This window comes from Oculina patagonica, chromosome 7 (genome assembly GCF_052425735.1).
Source record: "Oculina patagonica isolate OP01 chromosome 7, crgOcupat, whole genome shotgun sequence".
Taxonomy (NCBI): Eukaryota; Metazoa; Cnidaria; class Anthozoa; order Scleractinia; family Oculinidae; genus Oculina; species Oculina patagonica.
This window is the reverse complement of record NC_135764.1, coordinates 7,086,921-7,110,474: the sequence shown is the minus strand read 5'-3', so window position 1 is coordinate 7,110,474 and position 23,554 is coordinate 7,086,921. Positions and strand designations below refer to the sequence as shown.

The following is a 23,554-nucleotide window of genomic DNA, read 5'->3' as shown; positions in this document are numbered from 1 at the left end:
TTTTTAAAATTTGTCATTACACAAACTTCTCTGATTGGCTCCGCTGATGTAGAGAGACCGTCTCTCTGTTTTATCAGTGTCAGTAAAAAAAAAAACTCTAAAACAGTCGTTTCTGCTCTACAATCGCTAATCAAAGGCACGAAGCGACGATCATCTCACGAACCTCGTATTACGTGAAATAAAAGTTTATCATAGCGTATTTTAGTGTAAAGTTTAGGGTTTCTTCGCAGTTTAACTTTACTTTGAAACATTGACTCCAGACCTGTTGTTCGAAGACCAAGCGCGTTCGCAAAGAGCCAGTGTTTTGCGGTCTAAGAAAAACTCAGGCTGCACGGTTCCATTTTCCGTAAAAACTCACTAGCCCATGAAAGGAAAGCGTTCTTGTCAATGTATCAAACAAATATGAACGCTGTCGTTTTTAACCCAAAAAAACATGTTCTTTTTTCCTGTATGCATTTTCCTATGAGACAGCCTGTCAAAACGTAATCACCAATTCTGCATCGTTGTTACTTTCCACAGTTTCTTCAAGAAATAAATGAATTAACCTAACATAACAGATTTACAGTAATACATATATACATCCATTGACAGAGCGTCTAACAGCTTATTTAGTAACAAAAAACAAGCTATTTCATATGACCTTGTTGCCCTAAAGATGTAGATACATGAACACAATCACTTTAAAACGAAAACAACGCATGTTTACTCTTTAGTACCCTTTTTTGCCTATGTTTAAGTTTCTGCAATGCGGTCTATAAAAACAGAAACACCAATTAAAATCGTCCTTACGTCTCCATTCACAGTTTGGTTTTATGTGAATTAAACAAACAAACAAAACAAAAGAAGAACGACAAACGGTAAAAACATTATTTCATATGATCGTCATAATGTTCAACAAGTAAGGAGTAACTGCTAAGTTCCTCTTGGCAAATCCAACAGGTGAACGTCTTAGCATGGCTTGGATTGACATCAATTAAAGTGGATCTTGCTGATGTTGATACATCATTCTCATCAGCACGATCCTTGACCTGCTTGGAACACAGAGTGTTATAGTGTTTTTTGCTGTGTATTCCGAGACCTTTTGAGTGAGAATAAGGCTTCTGTTTAGTGTGCAATATTTCATGTGTCCGCAAATGCCCTGATTGCCTAAAACACTTCCCACAGGTTTTGCATTGATATGGCCTTTCGCCAGTATGAGATCTTTCATGTACCCGCAATTTCTCTGCTTTAGCAAAACACTTGTCACAGGATTTACATTTAAAAGGCTTCTCTCCAGTATGGGTTCTTTCATGGACCCTCAAACTTCCTGCTTGACTAAAACACCTGCGACAGGTTCTGCATTGATATGGCTTTACGCCAGTATGGGATCTTTCATGTACCCGCAAGACCGTTGCTGTAATAAAACACTTGTCACAGGCTTTACATTTAAAAGGCTTCTCTCCAGTATGGGTTCTTTCATGGATCCTCAAACTTCCTGCTTGACTAAAACACTTTTCACAGGTTTTGCACTGATATGGCTTTACACCAGTATGGGATCTTTCATGCAATCGTAATTCCACTGCGGTAGCAAAAAATTTGGCACAGGCTTTACATTTAAAAGGCTTCTCTCCAGTATGGGTTCTTTCATGGCTCCGCAAATTTCCTGCTGTGCTAAAACACTTTTCACAGGTTTTGCACCGATATGGCTTAACGCCAGTATGGGATCTTTCATGTACCAGCAATTCCCATGCTGTGGTAAAACACTTGTCACAGGCTTTACATTTAAAAGGCCTCTCTCCTGTATGGAATCTTCTTTCATGGATTCGCAAATGTCCTGATTGACTTACATACTTGTCACAGGTTTTGCATTGAAATGGCTTCTGCCCGCGGTGGGATCTTTTCTGACTTGACATAGGTATAGCTTTTTGTCTGCACCTACAAGAAAGAGTTATAAAACGCCTAATAAAGTCGAAATGTAGCGGTATATTTAACATATGATAACTTTTTAAGACTGTTTTAGACACTTATTTTAAAGGTAAGGTAAGGAAAGACTTAATTTAATGAGGGTGAGCCGTGACAGTAACTTAAGTTACTGATAAATTTGGGGTCTTCAGCTTAAAATAATAAGGATGCTAAAGTATATCATTTACAATAAAATGCTAAACTAAGTTGTGACCTCTCACGCGAATACGTTCCTTAGACGATCGGTGTGTTCGGCTGAACGCACGGTAAGCGAACGGATGAGAAACGGGTCGATGAGCCGTTCTACACGGATGCTGTGAACGGCTACACGGATGTAAATTTTTGTTGCACGGATGAAGTCAAACGGCTACACGGATGTAATTTTTCTTCACACGGATGAAGTCGAACGGCTAAACGGATGTAAATTTTCTTCACACGGATGAAGTCGAACGGCTGGAAAATATTGCCTTTCAAATAAAGAAAATCGAAGACTCCCTACGAACAGCATCGCTATATAAAGGAATACACTTCATTTCGAACGGACTTGAATAACAGCAATCAAAAACAGTCGATTGAATATATTATAACTCTTCAAACAAACAAATGCGTAACGCAATGGATAAGTGCGTGCGTTTTCGTTTTTTTTCTTCGAACGTCGAAGCCACGCGTCGCATCAGGCATAAACGTTTCGATTTTCAAGCCTGTCGTGAATCGAAAGTTTCCCCAGAAGGTAGGGAAAATGACTATTACTCTCATTCACAAGAAAGATTCAGTGTGACAGTGTCGAGACAGCGGTAATTCCCACGAGAGATTTCTTTTGACCTCAAATCAAAAGCGCTTGATGTTCGCATACCATAAAACTGACTAAAAAAAAATACATATTTTGGGACACTTATCGGATAAAACTTAAGTCTTAAATAGAACGCTGGTAAAGAAGTAGAAAAAGTACCATGACTCTTCACAAAGTGTACGTAACCAACGAATGTTCAGTTACATGACCGTCTGCAAATTCAGTACACGTGCGACAATTTCGAGTTTAACAAGTGTATTGAGTTTATTGAGTCAGTAAAATACTCTTCCTTTTAAAACAGGCACTCGAATTGACTTTAAACTATCGCTTGACGCACGGAATAATTTCTCTTGTAGCTTGAAACCCAACATATCGTGAAACCGCAAAACTTTGATATGCCGCATTGACATTCGCAACGCAGGGAGCTTCTGCTGGCTTTTGAAGTTTATCAAACGTTTTCCTTGAAAAAAAAAATGTTAAAAGCAGTTTAGGACTAACAAACTGAAAGAGCAGAGCTATTTAGTCTTTCCAATGAGAGAGCTTGTTCGCAAGAATGAGTCGACAGGATAAAAGGTAATATTATCTTCGACCTCAAATTAAAAGTGCCCGATCAACATTTGCATACTGTCAAACATCGAAACATTTTTCTAGTTATTACTGTAAGTAACTCGTTAAATATAGCTGAAGTTTTAAATAAAACATATGTTATGAAAACTTAGATTATCAGCTTAGGAGCAGGACCGCGATTATTTACGAAGTGTTTGTAAACAGCGCATAATATTTACTTACTGGCGTGACCGCCATCTCAAGCCAGCAAATGAGCAAAAGAATCTAAAAGAGCTATCGGCCTCTCGAACGACTGACAGCTTTTTTGAAAGAATAGCTTGAGCTGCTCGAACGGCTCACAAATTTTTCTGCACAGAACGGTCGCACGGCTCGAACGGCTGTCAAATTTCTCGACACGGAAATCTAACACGGCTGGAACGGCTGACAATTTTTTTTACACGGAACGCTAGCACGGCTCAAACGGCATGCAAATTTCTCTACACGGATAGCTTACACGGCTTGAACGGCATCCCATCCCATTTGCACGGCTACTGAACGGCAAACATGCGGCTATCCGTGTCAGAATTGCAAGTCCTAAGGAACGTTTTCGCATGAGAGGTCACAGTTATTATTTACAATAAAAACATTCCTAATTGTTCAGAAACGGAAAAAAACGGCTAATAACGATTTCAGGGTGACTTTGATCAGTAATACTAAACCTCATCACAGAGATGACCTTAAAAGTGGACTGAATTATGGATGTTTGTAGTTCTGTCTGCTTTGACAAAAGGACTTTCTGATTTTCTCTGGTGTCCAGTTGTTTAAGACTCGTTTTTAAAAACACTAGCAGGGAAGACTGAGTTACTCTCAGAGAACTCTTTTTTCCACATCACTACGAGCACCAGTAAATAACCAGGGAAGCTTGAAAAAACTGCTGGGGGTTTCAGAGAGACTAGAATCCCATTCAGGGTGGTATCCCCTCATGTTACAAACTCAATTCCAATAAGACAGCTGGACGAGCCACAGGTTTTAAGGCGGACATTAATTAACCCTTGAAATATAAAAAAATAAAAGCAAAATGAAAGAAAATTTGCATACCTTAGGCACCAAAATAATCAATATTACATCTCTTTAAAGACAAGCTCGTGTGTTCACATTTTATACAGGGACGGCGGAGCTGGGGGGGCTGGGGGGCTTTAGCCCTCCTACTTTTTCCGAAAAAATAAAGACTTTTCAAGAGAAGAGTCTCTTAAGCCCCCCCCACTTAAATTCACTAGTCAGCCCCTCCCCCCCCCCCAACCTGGAAAACTGCTCCGCCGTCCCTGCTATACCATGTTCTCCAATTACAAAGAACCTTTCTGGCTGTTTGTTTCAATTTTAAGTCAATACAGTATGTCTAGTGACATTTTAATTTCATTTAATGACTGGAGCAAATAAGCCAGCTAAAAAGTCTCTGAATAGAAAAAAGCAAATGTATTATGGCACATCTCTCAAAAGAAAGCAAGGATCTGTAAGCTAATATTAAATTCAGGCTTTTTAAATGACAGCTAAGTATGCCTACATAGCTGCCTACAAATATTAGCAAGGTCTAAACCTTGATTAATTAATAGATCTGTTAATTATATTGTGGCATTTCATTTACATGTGAGGTAAATGTTTTTCTTTTTTGCATGGCTGCTTGAAAAGGCTTGTTAAGAAATTTATCTCTTTGCACAACAGTCCACACCTCAAGAGATGGGTGACTATTGCATTTTTAGTTGGGTTGAAACATCAACAGCAAAAAGCCCAGCAAATTAATTAAATTAATTATGGCTACACATTTCCTTCTAAAAATAAAAAACAGTTTATCAGTTTTGCAGCTTTTCATACCTTCAGTATAGTGTTTCCTTTGCTCCCATCAATTCATAAACCCATTGTAAATAAACTGTTCAGTGAATTTCACAAGAAAAAAATCTTGACACTTCCACCTTTTTTCTGCAGTATCTTTCCTGCAATAAACAAGATGTGCCTCATGAAATGTGATAGGTGCAATGATTTACTTTAGAGTGGAATTGTTCAATGCAGTAGATTTATGCATATGCAAATGTGGATTTGCCAAACTCTAAGACAAATTACACACATCTTTTGTGGCCTGATGTATCACATACATTTAAATCAAATAAAATTAAATTGTGATAACACTTGCACTGAAAGTAGCAACTGCCAATTAGCTGCCTGTATTTATGAGCAATTCAATCTCAACTTGTGGAACCTTTGCATCCCTTCACCAATCCCCTTTCAATCCAATTTGTTTTTAAACAGGCTGATAGAAATACCTTGTTTATATACTAGTTATGCAACGCTTTCGAGTGATATACTATGGAATATCCCACGAGTCACTTGTATTTTCGCGGTATACACACGAGCCTTTAGGCGAGTGTGTATACTAAGAAAATACAAGTGACAAGTGGGATATTCCATGGTTTACCACGAGAAAGTGTTGCATAACTATTTTATACTATGCCATAGAAAATACGCTGACTAAATTTCGCCAGGACAAAAGATCGCAGCGCACGATGGGAAGGTTGAGTTGAATACCGTCGAATATACAACGGCTTTTCTGTACTCTTGTTGGCTGTATTTTCTATGGCATGGTGTAAATCAAGTTATGCTATCCTATCCCTGAACTTACTGTATTAATGAACCTAATATTTGAAACATGTCATCCAAAATTGCAGTAAAATTACAAAAAAATAGCCAGATAAAATGAGAATAGGATATACTCAGGTTTCTAATAAACATGACACCTTGCACAAACAAGAATGACCTTCTTTTGATTACATGTGAGAATTATCAAAGGCTGTCGCCAGCACAATTCAGTCTAAAAACATTACATTAAACTTAACCATTTGTAAATATAATTTTACTAACAACCCCTACTTTTCTCCACCACCCCTCATGAATTTTAAATCCTAGACTGTTCACAGCCCTCTATTTTTTCGTGTTTTTTTGATCGATGAGCGCGCGATGAGAACAGCGAGAGAACTGGATGCCAGAGCAAAACGGAAAAAGCAAGGGGTGGGGGGCAGGGAGCGAAAAAAAATAGAGGGGCTGTAGACATCTTTGGAAATATTTAATTTCCCGTTTCTCCAGAAACGGAAAATTCCCATTGGTTGAAAGGCGGCAAAAGTGTCATCACCTTGTCAACGGCGTCTTGCGGTTGCTCGAGTTGTCATCACTATTGACATGCTGTGGTTTGCGATGAAATGGAGTATACATATTTTTGCATTGTTTAGGATTGTTTTTATGTGTTTTCATGGTGGTTTGCTAGAGCAGTTTTATGAGTTAAGGTTTTCGACTCGTGTATAGAATACAAATATTTACACAAGGCATGCAACTTCAGCATCGAAGAATCAGGTAACGCCACTGGAATGTAGTTAAAAAAAGATATTTCCTTGACGCACTTTTAAAATCAGAAATCTCGGTCCTCGAAAGAATAGTCCTTGAACTATAGTCTGGCCTAATTTGACTGAAATGAGTTTGCGCCCTTCTTCTTTTAAACTAGCTGGAATGTCAAAGTAGGTCGTTAATTTGTCTTTCTGTGCCACCAGATGGGACAATTTATGCAATTTTCACAGATATTGGTCAAAATAACTGTCTGTGCTCTTCGGAGATGGGAGGCGCGGTGGCCTAATGGTTAGTGTGCCGGACTCCGGATCGAACGGTCCGGGTTCGAGGCCTGGCCGGGGTCATTGTGTTGTGTTCTTGGGCAAGACATTTACTCTCATGGTGCCTCTCTCCACCCAGGTGTATAAATGGATACTGGCGACATAATGCTGGGGGGGGGGAACCCTGCGATGGACTAGCATCCCATTCAGGGAGGAGTAGAAATATTTCTAGCTGCTTAATGCCACAGAAACCAGGATAAGCTCCGGCAGTATGGGCCACTTGCCTCGAGGCTTCCCTCCCATGCTCTTAGGAGAAAGCAAAATATGTTCGACTACAAAACATCCTTTTGGGGTACCCCAAAGAACTACTTCGTAAATCACCAAGGCAAAATCGAGGACAATGTGAAGTGAAAATTTATTTGCTTTTCAACTTCACATGTATTTAATGAAAAAAACCCGTTCTTCAGACATTGAACTTGATAGTGCACTAAATAAATCCACGTAACAGCAAATACAAATTAATTTTCCACTTCATGTTGTCTTCGCTTTGCCATCATAATTGGCCAAGTAATTTCATTGGGTACTCCCAAAGGACATATTTTTGTAATAGAACATGATTTGCTTTCTGGATTATATTGTGGTATGACGTAAGCTCGCTTAGGTATTTTTCGGTGACAAAACTAAATCGAACCTCATCGAACTTAAGAGAACATTCCATTTGGTTTGATTCACATTTATTTTTTTGTGACTTCGATTTCGTTCGATCACCAAACAACATCAAATTTGATCGTTGGAGTTTTGTTCGATTGAGTTCGAAAACCGAACGTTTGATTTGATAACCCGGGTGTACAGTATGTTGCCCTATTTCCCGGACACCCCTATTTCCGGACACTTCGACTTAAAAATTTCGTATATCGTCGTAACAGTAAAATTAAGTTAAACAAAAAGTTCAGAAGACTTAGCGATTAGTCTGCTTTCGTTTGCTCTTTTTTCGGCCGAGCTGCGCTCCGTTTAGAGGGGAAAATTCAAGTTTTCGTGGAGGTAGGTAAAAATTATTTTCTTCGTAAATCCGATTTTTACAGCGCGTCAAACTACATCGTTTCAATAAAGCGCTCTGCTCTCGCAAAGTGCGCGATATATTATATTTATTTATATATTAAAGTAAAGGTAAAAGGACTAGGTTTATCAGCATATAATAAATTTTCAGTTTTCGCTCTTAATTTCCGAGCACGGTCACCAAAGAGTTAAGTTGAATTTTTGATGAGGTGTGCCTAATTCCGGACGCATACCTACAGCAAACTTGTTTACCTATTTGAAAACAATTTTATGGAATAGGTCTTGAAAAACAAGCATTTTTGTAACTGTCTGTGCTGTATTAAAGCTTCGATACCTGTTTTGGTATCGATTAATCTTCCTTGGCGAACTTCGTTTCAAGTGGCTGAAACATTCGCTGAACATTGTTTACGTCAATGGCCTGATGATTTCCTCGCTAAAATTGAAAGAAAAATGCTTTAAATTTTGCCTGAAAGACAATTTTTCAAAAGAATAATCCTTTATTCAGCCTTAATGACTTATATTTTGCCATGATCGGGAATAATATTTCCGAGAGAAAGGGAGTATTTTCCTCGTAACTATCGTCCGGAATTAGGGCAACTCGTCCGGAATTAGGGCACCGAATTTGACCAACTCTTTCCATGATTACAAAGAAGCCAAAGAGATTTAGAAGATAAAACTCCACGACCTACTTACCAGCAGTGGAAGCTACATTGTGGATAAGTTTCAGCTCGTAAGTGCTGTTTTGAAGCAAGATATTACGGTAAGTGCAAAAAGTGTCCGGTAATAGGGCAACATACTGTAACCTTGAATCTGAACACTGATCATGAGGCTAAACCCTAAAACGGAGGGTGTTCATGGCTGAAACACTCGAATCTCATAAACTTTCATTGGCTATGTAATTAAACAACTATCACTTAAGTTCTCATTTTGCTAGAAACGAACTGAAAGTGTTAAAAGGTTTCGATCAACGCTATACACAATGAGCATAAAACACGAGGCTATAAAATATGTAGCCATGCAGAATACACCGCAACTTATTAACATCTCATTGAATAAGAATGGTGTTACGAACACATGTAAATGAGGTGGATTAAACTTGCGGAGTAATCTTACATCGCTTGGAACCATTTTTGATTAAATATAAAGTCTTTAAAAGTTATTCTTACCTTAAATGAACAATTGAATGAAGAAACCTTGCTTCAAAAACATCCACTACCGACAGACGCCATTAACAAATCTGTCCCAGCGGAACCAGGTCCCCCGGGACAATAGGCACGCAATGCTTACATAGTGAATGATACTAAACAAATGTCCACACAACTTACCGGTACCTAGCACTCTCTTGTTGTCTACCTCGCCAGCAATCAAACTAAGGCAATAATATAGTTATAGCGTTGTACTAATAGTTCTTACCAGCCCTTTCAATGCCACTGTCAGCAGTCGTTTTAAGTCTGGACCATTCACACGCCTTTAAGTGCTTATGTACTGCTTAGTGTCTACATTTGTCTTACGGAAAAGGAGTCCGTTCACAGAAAGACTGATAGGAGGTTAATTCGCCTTGGCAGTTTAGTTTTAACGCCTATATATTCCTACGAAAGGCGTGTGGGGCCCGGGGGGGTACTCAAAAAGAAATTGTACCCCTTTCGTATACCTTTAACTGAAAAAAGGTACCCCTTTCATATACCTAAGAGACATGGCGTGTACTTAAAATAGGACGTTTTCTTGTCATTTTAATGTAGCGCTTAATAAATTAAAATGATACAGCCATAAATTGCGTCTGTTCGAAATATTTTAATAAAAGACACTTTTAAATAGCCAAATGACAGATTTCCATACCCTTTCATATACTCAAACTCGTGAAATCCCTACCCTTTTATATACCTGAAGCCTGAAAAAGGTACCCCTTTCGGGCGGAGCCTCCCCGTATAGGCCATTATAGGGAGTACCCCCCCCCCCGGGTGTGGGGCTCCTTGCTGTTGTAACACCTAGCTTTAGATACGGCATACATCGTGCGGAGTGCAATAGAATGAAATCTCTTCCAACCCGCAATCATGAAAATAGTGAAACACAGCCGCTCGATCGATCATGTGACCGTCACAAAGATTCCATAGAAATTGCATTCTTGTCAAATTAAATAACAAACGAAATTTTTCAGTGCTTGAACTGTTTTGATGATCTTAAGTTCATTCGCAATTAGAGCAGAAGTACATAATCTAGAAGGCTACATCTAGCATTGTGACGCGTGCTATCGCATTCACGTGTAGGCAGTGTAGGCTATTTCTTAGAACATCCTTGCGCGCAAGACGCGCGAGAAAATGCCATGTGACCTCGCCAACAAACATTTCACACAGAAAACAAATTAAAACTAAAAACATAATTCAAAAAATACTCCGAAATAAAGGCAAATCATTGACCTAAAATTATGAGGTCTGTGATGGGAAAACATCCGATTATAAGATGGAAAATAGTTGCTTTCCGTTTACAGTGATAAACTCCCTAGATTTAATATTACACAGGCAATTTATTCGCGCTCGAAGAGTGAACAAAAACAAAAGAAAACGCAACCTTTCGTAGAATAAAATATTTTATTTTTTGGTTGAAGAAAGTATGTCTCGCTTTGATGAACGTCTTTACATCACACGGTTAAAGTATTTTGCTCTTGGGCTACAAAGACAACCACGACTAGAAGATCGTTTGGAGCTACTCGTTTTCTGAATTTTAATAAATTGCTAATTGCTTGGGAAAATTTTCGGAATGTCAGCGATACAACACATTATGAAAACACGTTATTTTTATTGGCCATTCTTTTGAACTGTAACGTTTTTACAGTCGAAGTAGCCTTAAATAGTGATTTCAACTGTCTGTTGAAATTTAAAGTTTGTGGGCAAGTGAAAAGGCAACCCGTCGCTGGTTTCCATAGACGAGCTCACAAAACAAACATGAGGAATTTTTGTATTTTAGCGAGAGAGTTATGAACATAAGCACCTTAAACTTTCATATAGAAAGTATGTAAAAGTATGTCCTTTTTAAGTTTCGTCGTATTTAATTACTGATTTATATAATTGCGGCGCCGGAAGCAAGACATACACAATTCGACTTGCATTTTCATTTATATATAGACAAGTACATTACCTTAAAGTTCTCAGATTTACTTCTCGAAAAGAACCTCATTTTTCCGAATCCGAAAGACAGGGCATTTAGCTTACATTCATTTCTAAAATGCGGTACTCGACTTCCCTTGCAATTGTCTGACTTCAGCAGTTCAGGACTAGAACTTATGCTTTTACCGCTCTGCGCGCATAAGGTCTACAAAGACACCCTTTACAACAATAGAAATAGTCACTTACATTTTTCATTTTTGCCTAGCCGTCCTGTCCTTATACTTCGAAAAAGGGCTTGATCGTAAAGCTAAAAGTCATTATCACATGAATCAATTCAAACTAGTTTACTGTATAAAGTCATCCCGCTCGATTTTAGCTCGATTTTTAGGGACAGCCGGACGTTTTCCACAATAACAACTAACCTGTGCCAAGATGTAAAAAAGCACAGGGCCGTAACTATCAAGAGGCAAGACGAGGCACTTGCCTTGTCTTGATTTTAACCGACAATTCAAAACAAAGTATATTTAGTTGGGAAAATAATCACCAGTCGAACGAGATTGATTTTTTAAGAAATACCTCAATTAAAACATTTAAGAAAGAGTTTCAGAGCTTCTTGCTCTCCAAATGTTCTGGAGAGCGACTCTCTGAATCTGCTAGCAAGATCTTGCCTTGTCATGCCAAAATGTCTGGTAACGGCCCTGAAGCATCTTCAGTATGTTATAGCTGTCTTTTTCTCTTGAGTTCCATTCATCTGAAGTGTCGTTACATTTTGAATTTAGGTCAAAGCAGTCAGTTTCGTTTTTCTCTCACTGCCATCTCTACTCTAATCTGACTCCAAAACACAACGCATTCTACTGGATGCTAGCCCTCTGAGGAGGAGACCAGTGTTTCTTAAACGAAAGGTTCAAAACCTCACTAAATGCACGTTTTGATAAACAACAACTTGAACAGTAAGAAATTTCTTGGTGCCGTTCGCTTGTTTTCAGCAGCCAATCAAAGGCGCGTTGTAAAAAATACACTTTAACGCGATTGGTTACTAGTTCGAGGGAAAAGCCGTCTAGGTCATTTTCTCGCGCGCCTCGTTTACTGTTCAAGTTGTTGTTTATCAAAACGTTCATTTTAAGCCTGGTTTTCACTAGGGACGCAAGCACAAGCGCAAGAATAACAGCTCTTATTTAACCGTGAAAACGGCTTCGACTTCAGCAAAAGTACAAGCGCATTGTAGTTTTATGCTTGTGTTTGTGCTTGCGGCAAGCACAAGAACAAGGATCAAAATTTGTCCTTTTTGCGTGATTGCGCTTATGCTTGCGCTTGTGTCGCTAGTGAAAACCAGGCTTTAGTGTTTAGTGAGGTTTTAAACTTTTCGGATACGAATCACTGGTCTCCTCTTCTGTCGATGATGACAGCATTGAAAATAGCCTGCACGCCACTCTGTTAGTCATTAGCTTTTCCTATAATGTATTTAGGTTGGTCATTCTGGAAAAATTGCGCAGTTCCATTTCCCCGACTAAAAGGTACCCAACTAAAGGCGTTTTTGTTAACGCATCAAATATAAATACCATAGTATCAAACGCAAACAAAACTCGTTTATTGCCCTGTATGTCCCAAGCAATTAGTTTGTTTTTAGTTTCTACAATATAGACAGTTGAAGTACAATCACCAATTCAGAAACGTCTTAGTTATCCACAGTTTCGTTAAGAAATATAACTTATCAAAATCTAACATAACAGAATTACAGTAATATATGCATGCATTAAAGGAACCTACTCAGCCTCCGCCATTTTCGATGCCATAGAAATTGTGAAAACTGTATAGTGAATGGAAATGTTATTGCAGTGCTGTAAGTTCGTGCTGGAAGTCTGTTTACTTATCTTTAGCAGTTTCACAGTGATCTATTTCGTTTAGACACGCTCCCGGTAAAATATAATACCGAAACTCTAGTATGTAAACAAAAACAAAGGCGTCGCTGACTATGGTCCCTTAACAGAATGACTAAAACTGAGTTTATGTGTATAAAAACACGTTATTTCACACGACCTTCATAGTGTTCAACAAGTAAAGAAACAATGCTGAGTTCCTTCTGACAAATCCAGCAGGTGAACGTCTTAAGATGGCTTGTATGGGTGGTTTTTACTGTCACACCGCGAAAAAATAAATCCAAAACTATCGAGTCAAAAAAATCAAGAATAATACAGGTTGTAGAAAACTACTATATAAACTACTTGTCCAAGTCTTAGGTCTGTACGTTATTTCGTACTTGAGTTATCAGTCAAAATGTTTCACGCAAATAAAAAAGAGAGCACAGTATGGAATCGCCATGTTGGAGCCCAACTGCTTGGGCTCCAACATGGCGGCCGGATATCAATGAAAACATCTGCCATTAAATTCTGCTACAAAAAGCGGTCAAATCACCCTCATGAACAAGTAAACATTCACAAAAACACTTCTCGCGAAACCTCAACTGTCCAGATTGTTAAAAATCGCAGGATGAGGCATTTTTAAAAAATACGTGACAGCCTTCCGGCGGCCATCTTTGAACTCGTGTGGCGTGAAACTCCGAAATTCAAAATGCTCTAACTTAAAGACGGCGAATGCTATCGAGCTAAAAACCTTCAAAAGGATATATATTATGCACGTCTAATTGCCATTGAAGGATAAAAACTCAGGGGTCTTGCAATCATGGGTTTTAGAATTTTGATGACGTCACGTGAAAACCAAGAATTAACATTTTTTAAAGTAGATCTTGCCCTAGTGATACCGACACATCAAGTCAATTACTCTTCTGTACACTTCCCGTGCTACTTAAGTTTTTACGATGCGATCAGTAAAAACAGACAACATTGGCACCAATTTAAAATCGTCCCTAAACGTTGCACAAACCAAACAAACAACATATTAGTAGAACGACTAACGGTTCATTTTGTGACAACATATTTCATATGATTGTCATAATGTTCAACAAGTAAGGAATAACTGCTAAGTTCGTCCTGGCAAATCCAAGAGGTAAATGTCTTAGTATGGCTTGGATTGAGATCCTTCAAAGTGGATCTTGCTGATGTTGATACATCATTCTCATCAGCACAATCCTTGTCCTGTTTAAAACACAGAGTTTTACAGTGTTTCTTGCTGTGTATTTTGAGACATTTCATGTGGGAATATGGCTTCTGTTTAGTGTGCGATAATTTATGTCTCCGCAAATGCCCTGATTGACTAAAACACTTGCCACAGGTTTTGCATTGATATGGCTTTACGCCAGTAAGGGATCTTTCATGTTCCCGCAATTTCTCTGCTTTAGCAAAACACTTGTCACAGGCTTTACATTTAAAAGGCTTCTCTCCAGTATGGGATCTTTCATGTATCCGCAAACTTCCTGCTTGACTAAAACACCTGCGACAGGTTTTGCATTGATATGGCTTTATGCCAGTATGGGATCTTTCGTGTACGCGCAGTTCCCATGCTGTGGTAAAACATTTGTCACAGGCTTAACATTTAAGAGGCTTCTCTCCAGTATGGGATCGTTCATGGGTCCGCAAGTTTCCTGCTTGACTAAAACACTTTTCACAGGTTTTGCACTGATAAGGCTTAACGCCAGAATGGGATCTTTCATGCACTCGCAATTCCCCTGCTCTGGTAAAACACTTGTCACAGGCTTCACATTTAAAAGGCTTCTCTCCAGTATGGGATCTTCTTTCATGTTCACGCAAATTTCCTGCTCGACTAAAATACTTGTCACAGATTTTGCACTGATATGGCTTTATGCCAGTATGGGATCTTTCATGCATCCGTAATTCCCCTGAAGTGGTAAAACATTTGTCACAGGTTTTACATTTAAAAGGCTTCTCTCCAGTATGGTATCGTTCATGGGTCCGCAAATATCCTGCTGTGCTAAAACACTTTTCACAGGTTTTGCACTGATATGGCTTAACGCCAGTATGGGATCTTTCATGCACTCGCAATTCCCATGGTGTGGTAAAACACTTGCCACAGGCTTTACATTTAAAAGGCTTCTCTCCAGTATGGAATCTTTGTTCATGGATTCGCAAATGCGCTGAGTGAATAAAACACTTGTCACAGGTTTTACATTGAAATGGCTTCTGTCCGTGGTGGGATCTTTTCTGACTTGACATACGAGTATCTTTTTGTGTGACACCTGCAAGAAAGAGTTAAAAAACACTAATTAAGTCAAAATGTATTGGTATATTTAACGCATTATAATTTTTAAGACTGTTTAAGACGCTTATTTTAATAACGATTTCAGAATGACTAATTAGCCATGTTCGAAACGAGCGGGGGACTGAGTACAAATATTCAATATCGATTGAATTGAAAAATTTGGCCTGTCATCTGAAAGAGCATCCACAAATTAGTAACTTAACCAAATTTGAGAGTTATTGGTTTAAACGCAAAGGCATGGTACTCTTTTAAACATCGATAAAATAAGAAAGCTTAGTATGGATTGGAGGGACAGCTGTCCCTCCAATCCATACTAAGCTCTCTTATTTTAACGATTTCTAAAAGTGAACCATACCTATGTGTTTAAACCAATAACAATCAAATTTTGTAAATAAACTAATTTTTGGATGCCCCTTTAGATGATAGGGTTTATTTTTCAATTTAATCAATTTTTAAAATTCGTACCCAGTCCCCTGCTCGTTTAGAACATGGCTAATTGATCATTAGTACCAAACGGTAATGGCTTTTAAAAACGACATCTCAGAGATGACTTTAAATGTGCACTGAATTACGGATGTTTGTAGTTCTGTCTGCTTTGACAAGAGGACTTTCTGATTTTCTCTGGTGTCCAGTTGTTTAAGACTAGTGTTTAAAAACACTAGCAGGTGAGACTGAATTACTCTCAGAGAACCTCTTTTTCCTCACATCACTGCACGAGCACCAGCGAATAACCAGGACAGCCTAAATAAACTGCCGGGTGGGGTTTCAAGATGTCTAGAATCCCATTTAGGGCGGTTGGGTTAGTCTTTTTTCTTCATGTTACAAATTCAGTTTCAAACCGACAGCAGTACAAGCGACATACTTCTGGACGGACTTAAGCCTTTGGACCCACCATTTCCTCCGCACCAAAAACGAAAATAACAAGATCATTCCAAAATCTCACACACCAAAAAATCCAATATTACACCCTTTTGAAGACAAGCTAACGCGCTCACCTTTAATACGATGCTTTCCAATTACAAAGCACCCTTCTGGGTATGCTTTACAATTTTAACTCATTACAGTATGTTCAGTAACATCTGACATATGGTTGCAGCAAATAAGCCAAAGTTTTATGGTACATCTCTCATAAGATCCCCCAGTCTCTTGTGAGGATATATTTAGCTCAGGCTTTTTAAATGACAGTGGAGTACCTTACATAGTTGCAAAGAAACATAAACAAGGTCTTTTATTTATTTTGTGGCATTTCAATTAATTGAAAAGTTTATGTCTTTCTCCTTTGCATGGCTGCTTGGATTGGCTTGTTGAGAAATTTATCTCTTTGCACAACAGTCCACACCTCAAGAGGTGGGTGAATCGTATGCTTTTGGCTGGGTTTCAACATCAACAGCAAACATTATGGTTAACCATTTTTTACCTTCAGTATAGTGTTTTCTTTGCTTCCATCAATTTATGCACCCAGCGTAAGTGAACTATTCAGTGAATTTAACAGAAAAAAAAACTTTACACTTCCACCTTTTTTCTGCAGTATCTTTCTTGAAAATAACAAGATGTGTGTCATTGAATGTAATAAGAGCAAAAATTTACTTTAGAGTAGAATTGTTCAATGCAGTAGATTTATGCATATGCAAATGGGGATTTGCCAAACTCTCAGACAAATTCCACACATCTGTTATTGCCTGATACATCACCATACATTAAAATCAAATTAACTTGTGTCAGAAAACTTGCATTGAGAGTAGCAACTGCCAATCAGCTGCCTGTATTTATGAGTAATTCAACCCTATGGAGCCTTCCTATCCCTTGTCAATTTGTTAAATTATCTTTATGTACAGTCACCCATCCCCTTCCATTCCAGTTGAACTAACTGTATTAATGAACCTGAGATTTGAAACATGTCATCCAAAATAATATTGCGGTAAAATAACAGATAATAGCCAGACAAAACGAAAACAAGATATTCTCAGGTTTCTAATAAAACAAGAAACCTTTCATAAACAAGAATAATCTTCTTTTGATTACATGCGAGAAATAAAAAAAGCCTAGTCGCCAGCACAATTCAGTCCAAAGAACATTGCATTAAACTTAATTATTTGGAAACAAAATTTCACTGACAACTCCTACTCCTCTCCACCACCCCTTTGGAATTTCCAATTCCCATTATGTCGTTGCAGGACAAGACAAGAGCACATACCAACTGAGAAAGCAGGAAGGAAATGGGCTTGGATCGGCCACACACTAAAAAAACCAGGCACTGACACCACCAAGCAGGCCTTAAAGTGGAATCCGCAGGGTAGAAGAAAGGTGGGAAGACCTGCAAAGACCTGAAGTAGATCAACTGAGGAGGAGTTAAAGAACGCTAACATCAGCTGGAACGCAGCAGAGAAGGCGGTAGCAAATAGAGTTCGGTAGCGAAGCATTGTTGACGCCCTTTGCTCCACCAGGAGCCTAAAGGAATAAGTCATAAGTCATTATCTAGTGGGTATCAGTGCATAGTTGTGGGTATTAGTGCAATAAACAGTATAAAATATGGACACAGGCTGCCGACTACGGACTATGGGCTGAAATTTTAAAAACCTTTACAGACTGCTGACAAGACATACCGTATTATAGGAATATAACGAAACATTTTAACAACGCAAACAAAATTTATGCATAATAAAATTAACGCAAATTTAAGTAAAGTTCTGGTTAAATCCTTATAGTTAAAAAGTTAACGTCAATAAAATTAACGCGAATTTTTGAAATTCGCGTAAATAACATGTATCGTTAATTTCCTATAAGGTAAAATACAGACTAGCGAATAAAATGTGAACTAAGCATATAACAAAAAAACTACGGGTAAAAATAATGAGAACGTATCACTACTCAACCCTCCAAGTTTATTTTTTTCCTTAGTGGCCATTTGGCCACCAACTACTCAAGTTTTGGTCGCCAGTGAAAAATTTTAGTCACCAAATTAAGCTGATGCTTTCAATCCTTCCTCTCAATTTTAGTCGCCAGGCTGGCGACCTTGGTTCAAATTTAGTCGCCAGCTCCAAAATTTTAGTCGCCATGGCGACTAAAATGGTCTTAACTTTGAGGGTTGCTACTGTAAGCATGAAAAATTGTGATCTATGAAACGCAGCTCCATCCAAGACCTTGGTTCAAAATTAGAATGTTAGGGGGACCATTGAGTGGCTTCACATGACAGACATGGGAGAATTTGTCCAAAGATTGCATATTTTCTCTACAGTAACACACAGTTTTGTCTCACGTATTTTGTTCACTGCTCGCCTTTTTCAACACTTTCATAATATCCAAAAAGGACGCACAACATCTCAGTGTACTGAAGAGACTAAAGAGTTCTACTAGCAGAAGATACATGATGAAAGATGTTTGCTGACCTAGTATTCACAATCAATCAATCAATCAATCAAACTTTATTTATAGAGGGTTACACGTAATAGTTTTACAACTAATAAATTTGTGGCCCTCTCTAATGTACTAAAAAAATAAGAATCTACTATAAACAATAATCTAATTTAAAATTTAGTTAAAACCTAATTTAAAATCGAAATGTAAGCTAAAAATTTAAAAACTAATCTACAATATTGATCCAAAGGTAATTATTACTAAATAACACAATCTAAAAGTTATTATCTAAAAAAAGGAGTAAAAATATTATTCTTGAGCTGACTTAATTTAAAATATTTATACAAAGCATTCCTAAGATATTTACAGATGAAGAGGTGCGTAACCTAAGGGGGAGGTGATTCCAGCATTTACTAGTCGTTACGGAAAACGTGCGACCTCCCTCTTTCACTCTATTAAATTTCGTTGGTAAAATGGTAAAATTAGCGCCCCGTGTATTCCTATTGTGCTGGCTGTTATTAAGTCTTAATAAGTCGTTTATGTATAACGGGCAAGCACCCATGATCCTTTGGTGAGCTATAGTGCACCTTTTTATATCAGCCTCGATGATATAAAAAAGGATTATTATTAGCGTAATTCTTTTTTTTTTTAATTTTATTCATTAGAAAATTTATTTGTAAATTTTTAGCTTTATCTAGGATAACAGCTTTTACATGGGAATTCAGTTTCCCCCTGCTGTTATCCTCCCACTATTTTTTTTATTATTATTATATATTTTATCTTTTTTGTTGTAAATATTTTTTGTAATGTTGGGAAATCTAATAAATAAATAAATAATCCATCCAAAAGTATTAAAAAGATCTACAGTTCTATGGCGTTGCTGAGCGTCAAGGATAATACGAGCACATCGTTTTTGCAGCCTGAATATCTTACTTATATTGTCATGGCTGCAACAGCTGGTCCATGTTACACTGCAGTATAAAATTAGCGCCCCGTGTATTCCTATTGTGCTGGCTGTTATTAAGTCTTAATAGTATCAGTCATAGAAATTTCATGACATGCCTGTCGCTTGAAGTCAGAAATAATGAAATCAACATTTCGAGTACTGAATTGAGTCGCCGCTTGAACTCCAAGAATGGAAGACTAAAGTGAAGAATATCAAATAATTTTTCACAAACATGAATGTTGTCTATAAATATTATTTCCATTTGTGGTAAGGAGAGTTTCTAAGTACATGTAACTTTGTAGATTTAAACTCTGTACATGTATTTGAGATTTTTCCTGTGTATTTCAGTTATAGATTTTTTGTCCCACCCTCCTGACAAATTATCATTTCTTCATAATCTTTTAATTCACCAAGCTTAAATTTACCCTCTTTTGAATTATTAATTACACATATGATGCATGCAACACTGTTGGTCCTAGCAGTGTGCCGGATGCACACCTAGTAAATGGCCTAGCTTACAAAAAGTCTCTCATAGCTCAGTGGTTGGAGCACCCAACAGGTATCTGAGAGGCCATGTGTTCCATTCCTTTTGGGGACTCGATTTTTCTCTCGTCCCATACTCAAGACAATAAACTCAATTGGAAGATTCATGTTACTGAACTAATCAAATCTTACACCCAGAAACTCAATCTTCTAAGGTCCTTATACTTTTTATCTACATTGTACCATGGTCAGATCTGACTTTTTTCTTAAAATCATTTTCCCTTCGGTGAGCTATACACTAATTCTGTGGGGTTCCTGTGGAAAAACACTCTTTGACGAGCTTGAGAGGATCTATGTGCATGCCACTAAGAAAATTTATGCATTAGACTGGTATACACCCAGCGATAAGGTGCTAGCTCACGCCAACTGGTTCCCGCTGTATGATTTGTACAAGTTAAGGTTGCTACTGTTGGCTTATAAATGTTCATATGGACCTGCTCTGGTCTCTATCCAACAATACGTTTGCATTTACAGTTTACGCAAGAAACTGACCTTTGAGGTAACGCTTTCAAAAACAGAACTCTGGTGCAAATCTACTAGCTATAAATCAATAGGTTTTTGGAACACTTTGGGACACCCAAACAAGGGAACTTCCCAGCACTAACTGTTTTACAGTGCGGCGCGCATTACCGTGGCCACCCAACAAACTTTTTTACAAGTTTTGTCTTGTAATATTTTATGTTTTCAACGCGTTTGTTGACAAATACGACATAACAACTATCTATTTAACCATATTCAACTTTGCAAGGAGGCGTCTTCGTCAAACAGATAATATTACGAGATAATAATATTAATATTACGAGAGCACACTTGTAAAAAAGTTTGTTGGGTGGCCACGGTAAGGCGTGTCGCACAGTAACACGAAACTAAGAAAACTTATTTGAAAGTAGTTAAAATATTTAATTGAATGATAATTCTTTTGGGATCATTGTAATTTCTATTGTAATTTTAGCTTTTAGATACTAAATTGCATCGTAAATTACTATTTTTGTAGCATTTAAGTATTGTTAGCATTAATTTATATTTTTTTTATTTTTTAACTTGTAACACAACCACATCAGCTCTGTGGTAAATTTTTATCGTGTGCTGCTGCCACTACTACTACTGGTCATCACAAGTGAATAATGCGTCTTCACAATTAATAAATATTTTCAAATTCTAATTGCATAATGTTGTTGAATGCTTTAAAATTAATCTGGGCCTTAGCTTGTTTACAGTTAGCTCTCATAGGTTATTCTCTGGTTGTCTGGCGGTTTAAGCCGAGTTTGAGTGTCAGTCTGTGGGTACATATATATCGTAAAATTCCAGGTATAAGCCCCCTGGTTATAGGCCCATCTACCTGGAAACAAAAAAACACATCCGGTTATAAGCCCACCTCTACTGGAGGACAGTACCAAACAGGGCTAAATATTGCTTTATTATGACTTTTTAACTTAAAAATGTATTTTAATCAACACTGCCATGGATTGCTTTGAAACATGTTTTTTTTTCACTTATAAGCCCTCCCGAATATAAGCCCCTCCTTTAATAAGCCCACCCAAAACCCCTTACAAAGTTGGATAAGCCCAGGGCTTATAACCGGAATTTTATGGTATTTATCTGGCAGTTTATGGTCAAGAAAATATCACGTGGTTTTGATACAGATTCAATGAACATTTTTATTGCCTGTGGATCTTGATTAAGATTATGTTGTTTTGTTTCAAAAGTGTTTTACTTCCCTAGAACTAGGAAAAAATACCGTAAGGACGGTCTCAGTCTGAAGGAGAAAACGAAAGCAGCTTGCGGTCTGGGAACAACAAAATGGATTGTACCACCCCTTATAATAGACCCTTATGTAATGGTAACTGTATGTTAAAAAAGTCTGCAAATATGCAGGTCTGCAGTCTGTATTTGTACCACATGCAATATGGGCAGCCAAATGACTCTAGGGACTTTATATTATTTAATACACCAAATGATTCAAAGCCTGTACACAAGTTCTTCTGTAAGCTTGAATGTTGACAAAGTTGGATATTATTCGTGGCTGAAACATTCAAATCAGATAAACTCATCACAGACTCAGAATGATAAACAATGCTTCTGAAGTTGCTCGCTAGATACTAACTGAGATGGGTAAAACGTTTCAATCAGAGCTACACGAAAATATAAAGCGAGGAACACATGGACAAAGAACTTAAGCTTGCAGAATATCCTGCGATTGACTTCAATCTCATTTATAAAGGTGCACATTGTTTCATACCGCAGCATTACCGACACACATGTATAAAGATTGTTAATAAAATGAAGTGGATCAAAAACGCGGCGTATTCTGCAATTGCTCCGAACCAGTTGTACTGGTGGTATAATGCTTTAGTTTTTCTTACCTTAAAGAACTGATCCTTTTGCTTTAAAGTCATCCACTTACTTGTTTTCAATGATCAATGAACTACAATCCTAGACAAAAGTCCTGGGACACTTAACCACTTCGACGAAAAATTGACCTCCCCCTCCCTACCCCCAATTCAATGTTGGTTTCTATCCATCATACCGTGGGACAATATCTCAACATTGTTTTGGGGGGAAAGGGGGGCTCGGAAAATTAAACAAGGCGTTCTTAATGCAAAGGGAATGGTCACTGAGCACTATTCCTTTAAGTGTCCCATGGATTTTTGTCTAGGATTGTATTTGTGTGCGAAAAAATCGGGATTGTCTTTGCGTCCGAAAGAAGGTTGCATAGGTTTAAAATGTGTTTGTTCTAGCAGTTATTTGCACAAATGTTTGTGAACAGTTACAGCATGTAACAAGAAAGCTCTGTTTGGAGTTCTTTTCGAGCCACAAAGTGTAGCTGTTGGAATCCGTTCCTTGGGAGAAATTGACTGTTTTTTCTGTTGCTTTCTTTTGTGAGTCTTTGAGCGCCCAAATACAAGCTTTGCGAACTCTTTTCAGTACAACATGGTACACTAATGTCAGGGATCGTTATTGCTTTCCATCTTTATTATTCTTTGCCAAGAAACAGCGCCTAAGTGTTCAAAACCATCATATTTCCTCTCAGAACTGTAAGTACCCTGAACAGTGCTCGACCGGAAACGCAACAGTACTCGCATGATTCTTTGAGCTAAAATATTTAGAACGTGCTCATTTTCATTGGGTTTTCATCTCAGCATATCAAGAATAGTGTATTCAATGCCATGACGTTCGATAGTTGTAACTGGTTCTTCGTTTAATCACTTTTTTAACAGTACTCACTCGTAAACCAAGAGTAGAATAATTAGCATATATTATTTATCTCAACGCTTGTTCACCGAGTACTGTGAGAAATTGAGCAAAACGTTTAGCATCGTTTATGAATACTTCATAAAGGGTTTCTATTTGAATATTAAATCGGTTTAGCTGCGTTTCACGCATATATTTCTGAGCTAGGGCATAAAAAAGCGGAAAACAGTGGCGAGTACTGTTGTGAGAAATGTTAGCGTATCTC

General features: G+C 37.9%; 1 protein-coding gene across 1 annotated transcript; it reads right to left on the bottom strand.

Annotated features, from left to right (window-relative positions):
* Positions 1 to 519: 519 nt before the first annotated feature.
* Positions 520 to 9,194, bottom strand: LOC144661415 (uncharacterized). Its single transcript, XM_078522167.1, has 2 exons — positions 9,147 to 9,194; positions 520 to 1,914 (listed from the first exon to the last, which is right to left on the bottom strand). The coding sequence occupies exon 2, from the start codon at positions 1,890 to 1,892 to the stop codon at positions 867 to 869; it is 1,026 nt and encodes a 341-aa protein (XP_078378293.1). The 5' UTR covers positions 1,893 to 1,914; positions 9,147 to 9,194; the 3' UTR covers positions 520 to 866.
* Between the last annotated feature and the right edge of the window lie 14,360 nt (positions 9,195 to 23,554).

Coding starts and splice junctions, on each gene's coding strand:
- LOC144661415 (XM_078522167.1), bottom strand. CDS start 1,892: ATGTCAAGTCAGAAAAGATCCCACCGCGGGCAGAAGCCATTTCAATGC.